Genomic DNA, 14,615 nt, shown 5'->3' with positions numbered 1-14,615 from the left:
TCTCCTGGGGGGGGGGGGTCTTCCATGTGGGATACAGGCTGCTTTCCTGCTGAAGACTTTTCGGGAATTTTCATATTTGGCGCAGACAATTCCAGGTTATTTTCCAATGACTCCACCCAGGTCTCTGCCCCCCCCCCCCCCCATCAGGTCTCTGCCCCCCCGTCTCTAGTCCCCCCCCCCCCCCCCCGCATCATCAGGTCTCTAGCCCCCCCCCCCCCCATCATCAGGTCTCTAGTCCCCCCCCCCAGGAATGCAGCTTCCTATCCCCCCCAGGCTGATCCATCAGCTGGGAAGTTCCTCCCTCCTCCTCCTCTGTGGCTCCTGTGCTCCTCCATCCAGAAGTCTGCTCCCCCAATAATATAATGGGGATCCCCCTGATGGTTCTGCTCCCCCTCGCTCTGGCTCAGAGCCTCTCTTTGCCGCCCCCCGATGAGCTGCTGATGGACGGGGTGTCCCTCTTCTCCCGGGGAGATTGGTCGGGGGCCCGGGACCGGCTCTGGGGGGCCCTGCGGAGCCTGCGGGAGGTGCGGGGGGCCCGGCTGCGCTGTGCGGAGGAGTGCGGGCCCCGGGGGGCCCCTCATCTGGAGGAGCTGGTCCTGGAGAGGGCCGACTGTCTGCTGAGCTGCGAGAAGATCCAACTGGGGCAACCGACCCTCTACCGACTGAGCCGGGAGACCGAGAAGATCTTCCTGAGGGGGGCGCCCTACAACTACCTGCAGCTGGCCCACTACAAGGTCAGCGGGGGCAATGCTCTGCAGCTGGGAGGGTGAAATGCTCTGCAGCTGGAAGGGTGGGTGCACTAGTCTGCAGGATATAAGTGCTGTGGTCTGTAACTGGGTGTAATGGTCTGCAGAGTATGAGTGCTGTGGTCTGTAACTGGGTGTAATGGTCTGCAGAGTATGTGTGCTGTGGTCTGTAACTGGGTGTAATGGTCTGCAGAGTATCAGTGCTGTGGTCTGTAACTGGGTGTAATGGTCTGCAGAGTATCAGTGCTGTGGTCTGTAACTGGGTGTAATGGTCTGCAGAGTATGTGTGCTGTGGTCTGTAACTGGGTGTAATGGTCTGCAGAGTATCAGTGCTGTGATCTGTAACTGGGTGTAATGGTCTGCAGAGTATGTGTGCTATGGTCTGTAACTGGGTGTAATGGTCTGCAGAGTATCAGTGCTGTGGTCTGTAACTGGGTGTAATGGTCTGCAGAGTATGTGTGCTGTGGTCTGTAACCGGGTGTAATGGTCTGCAGAGTATCAGTGCTGTGATCTGTAACTGGGTGTAATGGTCTGCAGAGTATGTGTGCTGTGGTCTGTAACCGGGTGTAATGGTCTGCAGAGTATCAGTGCTGTGATCTGTAACTGGGTGTAATGGTCTGCAGAGTATGTGTGCTGTGGTCTGTAACTGGGTGTAATGGTCTGCAGAGTATGAGTGCTGTGGTCTGTAACTGGGTGTAATGGTCTGCAGAGTATGAGTGCTGTGGTCTGTAACTGGGTGTAATTGTCTGCAGAGTATGAGTGCTGTGGTCTGTAACTGGGTGTAATGGTCTGCAGAGTATGAGTGCTGTGGTCTGTAACTGGGTGTAATGGTCTGCAGAGTAGGGGTACAGTGGTCTGTAACTAGGTATAATGGTCTGCAGGGTATGGGGGCTGTGGGCTATGACATGGTGCAATCCTCTGCAACTAGTTTATTGCCTTGCAAGGTATGAATGCTGTGGGCTATAACGTGTTGTAATGCTCTGCAGAGTATGGGTGTAGTGATCTACAGGGTATGGGGGCTGTGGGATTATAACCTGGTGCAATGCTCTTCACGGTATGAGCTCTGTGGTCTGTAACTGGGTGTAATGGTCTGCAGAGTATCAGTGCTGTGGTCTGTAACTGGGTGTAATGGTCTGCAGAGTATGTGTGCTGTGGTCTGTAACTGGGTGTAATGGTCTGCAGAGTATGAGTGCTGTGGTCTGTAACTGGGTGTAATGGTCTGCAGAGTATGTGTGCTGTGGTCTGTAACTGGGTGTAATGGTCTGCAGAGTATCAGTGCTGTGGTCTGTAACTGGGTGTAATGGTCTGCAGAGTATCAGTGCTGTGGTCTGTAACCGGGTGTAATGGTCTGCAGAGTATCAGTGCTGTGATCTGTAACTGGGTGTAATGGTCTGCAGAGTATGTGTGCTGTGGTCTGTAACCGGGTGTAATGGTCTGCAGAGTATGTGTGCTGTGATCTGTAACCGGGTGTAATGGTCTGCAGAGTATCAGTGCTGTGATCTGTAACTGGGTGTAATGGTCTGCAGAGTATGTGTGCTGTGGTCTGTAACTGGGTGTAATGGTCTGCAGAGTATGAGTGCTGTGGTCTGTAACTGGGTGTAATGGTCTGCAGAGTATGAGTGCTGTGGTCTGTAACTGGGTGTAACTGTCTGCAGAGTAGGGGTACAGTGGTCTGTAACTAGGTATAATGGTCTGCAGGGTATGGGGGCTGTGGGCTATGACATGGTGCAATCCTCTGCAACTAGTTTATTGCCTTGCAAGGTATGAATGCTGTGGGCTATAACGTGTTGTAATGCTCTGCAGAGTATGGGTGTAGTGATCTACAGGGTATGGGGGCTGTGGGATTATAACCTGGTGCAATGCTCTTCACGGTATGAGCTCTGTGGTCTATAACTTGGTGTGATGCTCTGCAGGGTAGGGGTGCAGTGGGCCATGTTTTGGTGCAATCCCCTGCAACTATGTGCAATGCTCTTCAAGGTATAAGCTCTGTGGCCTATAACTGGATGCAATGCTCTGCAGGGGTCTGTAACTGGGTATAGTGGTCTGCGGGGTAGGGTAGGCTTATAACCTGGTGCAATCTTCTGCAAGTAGTTAAATGCTCTGCTAGGTATGAATGATGTGGGCTGTAACTTGTTGTAATGCTCTGCAGAGTACGGGAGCAGTGGTCTACGGGGTGTGGGGAGCTTATAACCTGGTGCAAAGCTCTTCAAGGTATGAGCTCTGGGGTCTATAACTTGGTGTGATGCTCTGCAGGGTATGGGCGCAGTGGGCCATATTCCGGTGCAATCCCCTGCAACTGGGCGCAATGTTCTGCAAGGTCAGAGAGCAGTGGGCTATAGTTTTGTGTGATGCTCTGCATGATATGAGCTCTGTGGGCTAAAGCTTGGTGAAACGCTCTGCAGGGTATAGGTTCTGTGTTCTGTACCTGGGTGCAATGCTCTGCAGAGTATGGGTGAAGTGGCCTGTACCTGGGTGCAATGCTCTGCAGAGTATGGAGGAAGTGGTATGTAAGCGGGTGCAATGCTCTGCAGAGTATGGGTGAAGTGGCCTGTACCTGGGTGCAATGCTCTGCCGAGTATGGAGGAAGTGGTATGTAAGCGGGTGCAATGCTCTGCAGAGTATGGGTGAAGTGGCCTGTACCTGGGTGCAATGCTCTGCAGAGTATGGAGGAAGTGGTATGTAAGCGGGTGCAATGCTCTGCAGAGTATGGGTGAAGTGGCCTGTACCTGGGTGCAATGCTCTGCCGAGTATGGAGGAAGTGGTATGTAAGCGGGTGCAATGCTCTGCAGAGTATGGGGGGAAGTGGTATGTAAGTGGGTGCAATGCTCTGCAGAGTATGGAGGAAGTGGTATGTAAGCGGGTGCAATGCTCTGCAGAGTATGGAGGAAGTGGTATGTAAGCGGGTGCAATGCTCTGCAGAGTATGGGGAGGAAGTGGTATGTAAGCGGGTGCAATGCTCTGCAGAGTATGGGGGGAAGTGGTATGTAAGCGGGTGCAATAATCTGCAGTTAACAAGAAACATGCCTCCAAAGAGCACAATACTCTTCACTGGGTGTGATGCTCTGCAGTAAATAGGTGCGATGCTCTGCTTTGGCTGTACAGGAGGGGGGGGGGGGGGGATGTCCTATACAGGGGGATAAAATCCGAAGTGACGGTGCAATAGTCTGTAGACCAGTGACTGGGTGCAATAGTCTGCAGTTGGGGGAGGGCGGTCTAGGCGCACCATACCCTGGAGGGGGAGGGGGTGTCACCAGATGACAGTTGGGGGAGGGGTGTGTACAGGACCAGCATGCAATGGTTTGCACACGTGGATATGGGGGGGGGGAGGGGCTCCAGAGGAAGTTCTTGTTACTTTGTATGAATGTTTGTAAACAGAAGAGATAGAAATAGAAACAATCACATCCTCTCTCTATACATCGATACATCAGATTGTGTAATGAGATCTGATTGGTTCTTCTCCTGCGATGACTCCGCCCCGGAACCTGTATGATCCCAATGTGGGGATGAGTTGGCGTTCCTAAAATCTTCTCATTCATTTCATCGCTCCCAACATCCCATAATACCCTATGGGGGGGGGGGAGGGGGGGTCATTCACAACGCACGTCGCACACACGCAGCAATACGCTGTAAATCACGCACACGCCTCGCTAAAACGCATCGCCGTGCGTTGCAGGGCGTCCAGCTACACACAGATTCCAAATGTCCGCAGTGGATCACTTTTCAGAGGTCACCTGTTTTAACCCTATAAATGCCGCATCACCGCGCTGCGACAATTCCAGATGTCCTGCTTTTCTTTTCAGCGATCGCCAACGCAGAATGTTGGGGTGACCTGAACCCCAAAACTGGCTTCTTCTTGTGTTGTGCTTGGGGGGGAGGGGGGCCCGTCCCTAGGGGCCAATTCACGCCATAGAAACGCAGTGCGGGGGCCTTCCACGCGCTCCTCTGCATGCAGTTCGGTGCGTTTTCTTCCTCCTCTTTTTTTTTTTTTTTTTCTTAAAGTGGTTGTATATTATTATTATTATTATTATTATTATTCAGGATTTATACCCTAATTATTCATCTTTCCCTGCAGGTGAGTCTATAATACGACTTACCTGTTCAGGAGATCTTCACTTTGCCTCCAGCCGCTGCTGGACCTTTCCGGGGGAAAACTCATTGCGAGGGAGTGACGTCATCGAGGCTCCGGCCACTCACATCGCGGGAGCCGCGAACCCGGAAGACGGAGTGGGATTAGATAGCGACGCCTCATTCTAAGGTGAGTATTTCATAATGTGCTAGTATCCATACTAGCTCATTATGCCTTCGCCTTACAGGGCTGCTTTACCCTTTAGGAGCCCTTTCACACTGCCAGCGGGCCGCGTTTAATGGTAAAGCGCCGCTAGTTTTAGCGAAGGCTTTACCATCGTTGTAGCGCCACTCTTTCGGCCACTAGCGGGGCGCTTTTAACCCCCACTGGCGTGCGAAGAAAGGATTAAACGCGCCGCTGTCAAAGGGCTTTTGCAGGCGCTTTGGCACCGATGCCCATTCTTTTCAGTGGCGGGGGCGGTGGAGGAGGGGTGTAAACAGCGCTTCTAAACATCCCCCAAAGATGCGGCTTGCAGGACTTTTTCTGAGGTCCCGCCAGCGCGGCGCCCCCGTCTGGAAGCCCCCGGAACTCTCACACTGGGGCTGCAGGGGAGGCGGTTTTCAGGAGATTTACAGATGCAATTTTTAGTCCTTTAGTGCCTGAAAAAACGCCTCCAGTGTGAGGGGGGTGTAAGGGGCGGGTCACACTTGTGCGCTCCGTGAGTCACACCGCACTGCAAATCGCACGCCATGTCCGTGCAATGCCATTCAGCCACACAGATAGTATACAGATAGTATACAGATAGTATACAGATAGTAGGGCTGATATTGCATTCGGACCAAACTCGTACAGGGCCATTCAGGACCCTTTTTTTTGGGGGGGTCCGCCCCGGAATCGGATCACATGGGTGTTCACACCCGATTCATGTCGGACCGGTCAGTCCACTCTGCGATATGCGAGCTGCAATGGGGGCGTCATTAGCGATGTGTGGACACGCCCAGCAGTTTGCATAACGCCGTGTGATTGGGGGAAAAAAAAGTAGAGCTGTATTTTTCCTGCACTGGACTGTCCTGGAATGCTGTAAAACGCATCAAAAATGCACCGGAACTCACCTAAACGCTTCAAAAATGCATTGAAACACACGTGTCCTTATTTAGGGCCAGCTCACACCACATGCAGTCCAGTGCGTTTTTTTTTTTTTTATGCATCAAAAATGCATAGATATTCGGTCACATGGTTTCCAGTGGCAACGTTCACACCAGTGTGGTCCAGTTCCAAAAAATGCAGTAGACTGTACTGGAACACTGCAAAACACATTAAAAAAATGCACATAAACGCACCAAAAAACACACTGGAACACTCATATCCTCATAAGGGGAGGGGGGGGGGAGCACTGGACTGCATCATAAATGCACCAAAAATGCATCAAAAACTCACTGGAACGCATCAAAAACGTGCATGCAGAAAAGCTTCTGGAATGCATCTACACTGCGTTTCTATGACCGGGCCCTATAAGGACATCTGTGTCCCGGGGGAATTTTTGATGCGATTTACAGCGTTCCAGTACTGTCCAGTGCAGGAAAAGGACAGCATGTTTTTCCTGGAACTGACTGCACTGGTGTGAACGATGCCACTGAAAACCATATAACCTGCTTTCATTGCGCTTTTGATGCAGAAGAAAAATGCACCGGACTGCATGTGGTGTGAACTGGCCCTTGCTGCCCCTCTGAAAAGTGATCCACCATTGGATATGACAGGTGGCAGGGAAGCAATTTGTTGCCCCCTTGCCTGCTGTTATGACCCTGAAAGTGCTGCTTGGGAACTGCATGCATTGCACGGGCTTGTAGGGCAGATACAGGAGTGGCCCCATGCCAGTGGCGAGCGCTTATTAGGGATGCATGGGCACTGCCCCCAACCCATGCATCCGGCCCCCTAATCTACATGCGGGGCACCGGACGCATGGGTATCTATGTATTTTTTTTTTTTTTTTTTTAGAAGCACGCGATTGGAGCCAGAGACTCTAATAGGCTTAAAAAAGGGGTGGTCTCTGGGCACTGATCCCACCCACTTGTGTGACAATAGATAATTAATATTCACTAATGTCTTCCTGCTTCCCCTCCCGGCCAATCAGGAAGCAGGTCCTGAGGCACCATTGGCCGGGAGCCCTGAGGCCCCATTGGCCGGGAGCCCTGAGGCCCCATTGGCCGGGAGCCCTGAGGCCCCTTTGGCCGGGAGCCCTGAGGCCCCATTGGCCGGGAGCCCTGAGGCCCCATTGGCCGGGAGTCCTGAGGCCCCATTGGCCGGGAGTCCTGAGGCCCCATTGGCCGGGAGTCCTGAGGCCCCATTGGCCGGGAGTCCTGAGGCCCCATTGGCCGGGAGTCCTGAGGCCCCATTGGCCGGGAGTCCTGAGGCCCCATTGGCCGGGAGTCCTGAGGCCCCATTGGCCGGGAGTCCTGAGGCCCCATTGGCCGGGAGCCCTGAGGCCCCATTGGCCGGGAGGAGAAGTGAGGGCTGGGACGTGATGGAGAGGGAAGCCGCTGCTGCAGATGTGACCTGCACGGGGTAAGTGCACGGCTGACGGGGGGGGGCCCAGAGGGCGAACGAGCAAGCTGGCATCTATAGACGGGGGGCTGGGGTGTGTATGGCGTGCAGTGGTGGGCTTAAACAATGGGGGTGGGGGGGTTAGGGTAGGCTGGTTGGGGGGATGTCTGTGGTCAAGTCTGTCAGGCATCTAAAAGCCTGCGTTATTGCGCCACTCGAATGGGTTTCATTTGGCGTCCAAATGCGATAACGGGTATAATTCTTGCTGCACCTAACCCTAAGGCCACCGATGGGGTAGCTGCTCTACTTCAAGCCGGGTTTCCCCTCATCCAGGAGAGTGTGACCCTCTCTCAATAGAGTGGGTTCACACAGCTCCGGGGCGGCCGCGGTCCGCATTTAGAAAGGGGCCTGTGCGTCTTTGGTTCCGATTCAGGAAAAAATTTGGACCCGAATGGATGAACAGGGACACACCGGACCCCATGCTGTGGCCCGTGGCCGGAGCGTATGCGAACCCAGCCTAAAGGTTCTTGTGATATACATTTATGACTGACAGGTTCTCTTTCCCAGTTGGAGGAGTTGGATGAAGCTGCAGCTGCCGCATTCACTTTCTTCACGAGGAATCCTCACCACGAGCAGATCCAGGAAGATCTCCAACGTTACCGAGGAATGAAAGGAGTTCAACAGCAAAGCCTTCGAGACTTGGAGGAGCCTCCTCACAGGGTAAGATGTCAGACAGTACCCTAAAGTTTGGGTTTTCAATTTATTCTATATTGTGTAGAATGCTGCAGTGGTAGCGCCTAAAATGCCAAGAGGGCCAGAAGCACCTAAAGCCCCGAGGTGGGTTTAAACCAATGCAACCTCAAGGTAGGAGTCTCTAGGTTGACAGGAGTTTCTTCCACCTCAAGGCTGGTGGAAAGAGGTTGAGTTCCCAGGTCTGCAGCCATTAGGAGAGAGTTTTCTTCTTCCTTTGGATCTTTAAGGTGCTCTTCATTACTGAGGGGGCTGCAGGAGTGGGGGGCTCCCAGGTGAGCAGTAGTCCCTGGAATGCCAAGGTGGGTGGGATCCTGCAGAACCCCAAGTTGGAACACAAGCCCCTGAAGTTTAAAGGTGGGTGAGAGCCTCCAGAACCCCAAGGTGGGAAGAAGCCCCTGGAACCTCCACGGTGGGTGAGAGCCTCCAGAACTCCAAGGTGGGTGGGGGAGCCCCTGGAACACCAAAGTGGATGGGATCCTGCAGAACCCCAAGTTGGAACAAAGCCCCTGAAATTTAAAGATGGATGAGAGCCCTAGTATTCCAAGGTGGGTCAGAACCCCAAGGTGGGAAGAAGCCCCTGTAACCTCCATGTTGGGTGAGAGCCTCCAGAACTCCAAGGTGGGTGGGGGAGCCCTGAAACACCAAGGTGGATGGGAGCCTCCAGAACCCCAAGGTGGAAGAAGCCTCTGGAACTCCAAGGGGGGGGGGGGGGGCAGTACTCCAAGGTGGGTCAAAGCCTTTGGAACTCCAAGTGGGCAGAAACCTCCAGAACCCCAAAGTGGGAAGAAGCCCCTAGAATTACAATGTGGGTGTGAGCATCTGAAAATCCTGGGTGGGAGTCTCCAGAACTCCAGGTGGAATGAAGCCCCTGGAACTTCAGGGTGGTGGGATGCCCCAGAACTCCAAGGTGGGCGTGAGCCTCCGGAACCCCAAGGTGGAACGAAGCCCCTGGTACCCCACAGGTGGTGAGATCCCCCTGAACTCCTAGGTGAGCAGGAGCCCCTTGAATTCCAAGGAGGGTGAGAGCTCCTTTAACTCCAAGGTGAGCAGAAGTCCCCAAAAATTCTGTTCCAGTTAAAGTGCTATGGTTTTGCACATTGCATTTGAACAAGGTGAGAAAAGGAATGAAGGGATGATCAGTGTGTTGATTCATCTTCATTATCCCAATGACTGGCTGGGTGCAGGTTGGTGACCAAGCTGTATTGCTTAAAAGAGAAGTATGGGCTTTGGTGTTTTTGCAGATTCATACTTACCTAGGTGGACAATATCTGTCCCCGCCGATTCTAACACTGAGAACCGAGCGATCAAGCACCGCAGATTGCTCGTTTCTCACAGCGCCGCGAGCAGAGAGCTGATGACTGCCACATGTAAGTGTCCTTCACCCAGAATTCTCCATCGTCATGGTCCTTTTTTGTTTTTTCTTCTCAGACGCTCTTCTCCCAGGCCAAGTCTTTGCTGTCTGAGGGTAAACTGGCCTCCGCGGTATTGAAACTGGAGGAGTCGTTATCCGCCTGTCTGTCTGCGCTTCATGCGTGTCGTACCCTCTGTGAGGGAACCCGGGAGAAGGAGAACCAAACTCACCAAGAGATATCCGAGGTGATTGCAGGTATCTAACCACAGACTCATCTCCTGAGGTCAGTACCTCTCAGCCTGGACATTCTATTTTGAGGGAAACGTGGAACAGCACTAAAGGTTTAATCTGCTTGGAAAAGCTCCATGCAGCATCATGGATTCCACTTCCTGTGGCACGGGTTACCTTTCTGGGGCTGCTACTTGGCACCATGTCCACAATGGTGGCTCGTCTACTCAGGTTTAGCAGTCTTCTGTCAGCTGTTGTCCGTGGATGTAAAGAGAGATTCCAGTTTCCATAGAGTAGAACGACATGCAAAATAAAAAATGGTGCACGAGTAGATGTGTTATTTTCCTTTCTGCAGTAGAATTGTCGTATCGTTGTCACGGTGTGGACAGTGCAACCTTAAAACAATTTTAGGAAACTGGTGTGTAGTATAAAGGGGCCCGAGGGCCACATTTGCATCTACAAGTCAAGTGAGGAGCTGCATCTTAATCTAAGGAGACGAGGAGCGAGGGCGGAATGTGTTCTGAGCTGGGGTGTAAGGTGGGGGAGGGAGTGTGCTGTTAGTTGGGGGAGGGGCAAGGCAAGGTGGAGGAAGGAGTGTGCTGTTAGTTGAGGGGGGGAATGTTCTGTGAGTTGGGGGGCAAGGTGGGTGGGTGGGAGGGATGTGCTGTGAGTTGGGGGGCAAGGTGGGTGGGTGGGAGGGATGTGCTGTGAGTTGGAGTGTAAGGTGGAGGAAGGAGTGTGCTGTTAGTTGAGGGTGGGAATGTTCTGTGAGTTGGGGGGCAAGGTGGGTGGGTGGGAACGATGTGCTAGATCAGTGGTTCTCAACTTCGGTCCTCAAGTACCCCCAACAGGCCATGTTTTGGGAATTTCTCTTGAATAAAATAGCTGTCCACAATGCCCAGCCATTGACTCTGATTTGAAGCACCTGTGCAAGATGAAGGAAAACCTGAAAACGTGGCCTGTTGGGGTTACTTGAGGACTGAGGTTGAGAGCCTCTGCTCTAGATACTTACCTCTATTATTGATATCTGGCAGGTTTATCGCTCCGCTGGAGGAACAGTAGACACTCCTGGGATCTGAGAGAAGAGAAACACTCAGAGCAGCTGTGCCCGCCCCTCTCCTCTACTGTCCAATCACAGAAGCTTTTGTATTTTATGAATGTGGCTTCTGTGATTGAGTGGTGGGGGGTGGGGTGAGGGGCGGGCATAGCAGCTGCAGCGATTCTCCTGTTGAAGATGAAGCATCACTCACCTGGAACTACAGCGATCGCCGTCTTCTGGGAATACTATAAAGCTATAAAGCTGTCAGATAACAGAGCTAAGTCCAGGAGACATCACGCACCTCACTGGACTGAACTCATAGGGGGTTATTTACTATAACTGAAACTGGTGCAGCTCTGCACAGTAACCAGTGGTGGAACTACCAGGGTTGCAAAGGTCACACTTGCAACTGGGTCCTGGCATTCCACCACTGTCGGGGGGGGGGGGGGGGTGCTGAACAGGACTCTGAATTTCTCTCATGCAGCCCAGAGCCTGCACTGACAGTTCCCCCTCCCTCGCACTGATGGGAGAGCAGATAGCCGATCTGCTCCTTCTCTTCCTGCCCCTCTCCTCCTGTGTGTGTGCTCCGTGGGAAGTGTGAAGCTAAGCAGCTGAATTTGATCATTCACACTTCCCGTGGTGCACACAGGAGGAGAGGGGCGGGAGGAGAGGGAGCAGATCGGCTATCTGCTCTCCCATCTGTGTGAGGAGGGGGGAGGGACTGTCAGTGCAGGCTCTGGGCTGTATGAGAGAGATGCTCTCGGCTCAGAGTCCTGCTGTGTAGGCACTGTTGGGCAACATTGATGAGCACTGATGGGCGACATTGATAGGCACTGATCGGTGGCATACGATAGGTGGAACTGATAGGTGAGATTAATGGCCACTGATTTGCGACATTGATGGGCACTGACCAGTGGAACTGATAGGCGACATTGATGAACACTGATGGGCACTGATCGGTGGCATTCGATAGGTGGAACTGATAGGTGGCTTTGTTAAGAAATGATAGGCGGCACTGATGAGCAATACTAATAGGTGGCACTGATGGGCAGTACTAATAGGTGGCACTGATGGGCAGTACTAATAGGTGGCACTGATGGGCACTCCTGTAACTGACACTTTTGTTGGACAGTTTGGCCAAATATAGGCAGTAGAATGAGACCTACAGACAAGAACCAGAAAAATAAAAGTGTGTTAATGTAAAATAAATAAATAATGTAAATAATATATACTGTATATAGCTCCGCCCTATGCGGTTGGCTGACGCCGCTCTTCCTCTCCTGCAGAGTATTACACTCAGGTATTACAATGTAAGCAGCGCTGTATTGTAGACGTCTCCTTGGTGACGGGACGCAAACGTCCGAAACAAGATTCCATCGTGTCTCATCTGCGATTGCTGGAGGACACCTACTCCCAACGTAAGTGACTTCTACCCACGCATGCTTCTACCCACCCCTAGAACTCTCTAGTATTATAGGGAACCTGTCACTATCTACTTCAAAATTTATTTTACCAGATTATTTACCCCCCAATGGGCATCAGGACGTCTTCTAAGTGAATTTTGCGTTGCACGGGATACATGGAGGACATACAAATATATTGCTTCTTATTGAATTACCTGAACACTTGGCAGACCCCCTTAAATCCCAATATACAACGATCAGCCATAAGTTTAGGACCACCCACCTAACACAGTAGGTCCCCCTTTTGCCTCCAAACCTCCCAGGCACGGACCCCACTAGACCTCTGAAGTTATACTGGGGTATCCGGCACCAAGCCATCACTAGGAGATCCTCTACGCCCTGTAGGTTGGGAGGTGGGGGCCTCCATGGATTGGATTTTTTTTTTCCAGCACATCCCACAGATGCTCCATTAGACTGAGATCTGGAGAATTAGGAGGCCAAGTCAACACCTCAAACTCGTTGCGTTCCTCAAACCATTCTTGAACAATTTTTGCAGCGTGGGGGGTGCATTATTCTGCCGAAAAAGGCCACTGCCATCAGGGAATACCGTTTCCATGAAGGGGGGGTACTTGGTCATCAACGATGTTTAGGTAGGTGGTACGTGTCATGTCCACATGAATGGGAGGAGCCAAGGTTCTCAGCAGAACATTGCTCAAAGCATCACTCCGCCTCCGCTGCCTTCTTCCCACACCGGCGGGAAGAAGGTAGTGGCGGACATCTCTTCCCCAGATAAGTGACCATCCCGGCCATCCACATGACGGGGCCCCATAGCAGTGGTGTCACTAGGGGGGGGGCCAGAGGGGGCCATACACGACAACCTGAAATTAACATTTTTCTGCTTTCAGTACATAAACTTCAGGGGCAACATGTTCACTTGCTGCCCAATATGCCCCACTTACTTTCAGATATCATTGTAATGAGATAATCAATGTTCTTCCCTTCAGTGGTCAGAATGTTATGACTGATTGGTGTATATACTGTATATCGGGGGAAGGCAACCTGGGGCCCTCCAGCTGTTGCAGAACTACAAGTCCCATCATGCCTCTGGGAGTGATTGTATCTGCCAGCCTTGCAGTGCCTCCTGGGAACTGTAGTTCCACAACAGCTGGAGGGACGGGTTTCCTCCCCCTGGTGTGTATAATAAATGTATATTTTCCATTTCTCCGATCTGATGTACTGTCCCTTTAATTCCGCTGGCTGTAGTCGGAGAATGGGAGTCGGCTGCAGAGATCGCCCAATCGTTATTGCTCTTCCATCCCCGGGACCAATCTCTTAGAAAGAATCTGCAGAGCTATGAAAACAAACTTGGAGGGAAGTCCGGCGGAAAACCACGAGAGGTAAGTCCCCGAGCGCCACACCGGAAATCCATCGTCTGCACTCCACGTAACAACCCCCTTCATGGGGTGATAATCATCAATTCAGCCTATTCCATGAATGAGAACTGCGAGTTATCCAATCAGATTACAGCGGCCATTTTTCTAATGGGGGTCATTTAAATGGAAGGAAGGATCTGATTGGTTGTCCAGGGCAGCAAAGATCGCTGATATAACCTATAGGAACGTCTTGTATTGATGTTTCTTATTGTATCATCCGAGTCGTTTCCAGAAAATCTCCACTTCCACGGGAAATAATAACAATCTATTATATACAATCCATACACCAGTCAGATTGTGATTGGATGTTATTAAAAAACGTCCTTTCCTCATCAATCTGTCATCTTCTGTGAAATACAATCTTGTTTGGGTACAGCGGCGCACGACCGCACAATCGTCAGTTAAATTGACGCAGTGACATGTCACAAAAAACGGCCTGGTCAGGAAGGGGGTAAAATCTTCCGGGGCTGAAGCTGATATAGATCATCCAGAGGGGGGAGGGGTTTATTCCCCGCAATGTACAGAGATCATCCAGAGGGGGGAGGGGTTTATTCCCTACAATGTACAGAGATCACCCAGAGGGGGAGGGGTTTATTCCCTGCAATGTACAGAGATCATCCAGAGGGGGGAGGGGTTTATTCCCCGCAATGTACAGAGATCACCCAGAGGGGGGAGGGGCTTATTCCCTGCAATGTACAGAGATCACCCAGAGGGGGAGGGGCTTATTCCCTGCAATGTACAGAGATCACCCAGAGGGGGAGGGGCTTATTCCCTGCAATGTACAGAGATCATCCAGAGGGGGAGGGGTTTATTCCCTGCAATGTACAGAGATCACCCAGAGAGGGGAGGGGTCTATTCCCCGCAATGTACAGAGATCACCCAGAGGGGGAGGGGTTTATTCCCCGCAATGTACAGAGATCACTCAGAGGGGGGAGGGGTTTATTCCCTGCAATGTACAGAGATCACCCAGAGGGGGGAGGGGTGTATACCCCGCAATGTACAGAGATCACCTTGAGGGGGGAGGGGTTTATTCCCTGCAATGTACAGAGATCACC

General features: G+C 52.0%; 1 protein-coding gene across 2 annotated transcripts in view; it reads left to right on the top strand.

The window, feature by feature from the left end:
- The first annotated feature begins 251 nt into the window (after positions 1–251).
- Positions 252–14,615, top strand: part of P3H3 (prolyl 3-hydroxylase 3) — a 62,981-nt gene continuing 48,617 nt past the window's right edge. For both annotated transcript variants that reach the window (XR_013270023.1, XM_077467104.1), the window contains exons 1-5: positions 252–734; positions 7,921–8,073; positions 9,535–9,712; positions 12,011–12,142; positions 13,391–13,524. Coding sequence is in view for 1 of the 2 variants with exons in the window: in XM_077467104.1 (XP_077323230.1) it covers positions 363–734; positions 7,921–8,073; positions 9,535–9,712; positions 12,011–12,142; positions 13,391–13,524 (969 nt within the window). In the remaining variant the exon portion in view is untranslated. The remainder of the gene's footprint in view (positions 735–7,920; positions 8,074–9,534; positions 9,713–12,010; positions 12,143–13,390; positions 13,525–14,615) is intronic.

Source organism: Lithobates pipiens, unplaced genomic scaffold, assembly GCF_037356315.1.
Source record: "Lithobates pipiens isolate NorthernLeopardFrog02 unplaced genomic scaffold, aLitPip1_a1.2 Scaffold_47, whole genome shotgun sequence".
Classification (NCBI taxonomy): domain Eukaryota; kingdom Metazoa; phylum Chordata; class Amphibia; order Anura; family Ranidae; genus Lithobates; species Lithobates pipiens.
Note: the sequence above shows the minus strand (reverse complement) of the source record. Positions and strands in the feature narration are given on the sequence as shown.